The following is a 270-nucleotide window of genomic DNA, read 5'->3' as shown; positions in this document are numbered from 1 at the left end:
AGCCCACAATGGGCGGGACTCACTAGCGACGATCCCCCAGATGACGTTGAGGACGGCCACGTTGAGCGACCACGACACCTCGATGGGCTGCTCCTCCGACCTCCCGAACTCGGCCACCAGTTCCTGCGCCTCCCGCTGGATGATTTCCTCCATGGACGTCTTGCCGAGGCCGAAGTCCCGCAGGTGGCGTAGGGCGAAGCGTCGGCCCTCGTGCCACACGCGCCCCTCCGAGAACACCAGGCCTGCGGCGGCGGAGGGACGCTGAGAATC

General features: G+C 67.0%; 1 protein-coding gene across 1 annotated transcript in view; it reads right to left on the bottom strand.

The window, feature by feature from the left end:
* The window catches only part of LOC119588327 (cytochrome P450 2L1-like), a 9,713-nt gene that overhangs the window by 5,140 nt on the left and 4,303 nt on the right, over positions 1–270 (bottom strand). The window contains exon 5 of the mRNA XM_037937017.1: positions 24–242. Coding sequence (XP_037792945.1) covers positions 24–242 — 219 coding nt within the window. The remainder of the gene's footprint in view (positions 1–23; positions 243–270) is intronic.

This window comes from Penaeus monodon, chromosome 23, assembly GCF_015228065.2.
Source record: "Penaeus monodon isolate SGIC_2016 chromosome 23, NSTDA_Pmon_1, whole genome shotgun sequence".
Lineage (NCBI taxonomy): Eukaryota > Metazoa > Arthropoda > Malacostraca > Decapoda > Penaeidae > Penaeus > Penaeus monodon.
This window is presented reverse-complemented; position numbering and strand designations above follow the sequence as displayed.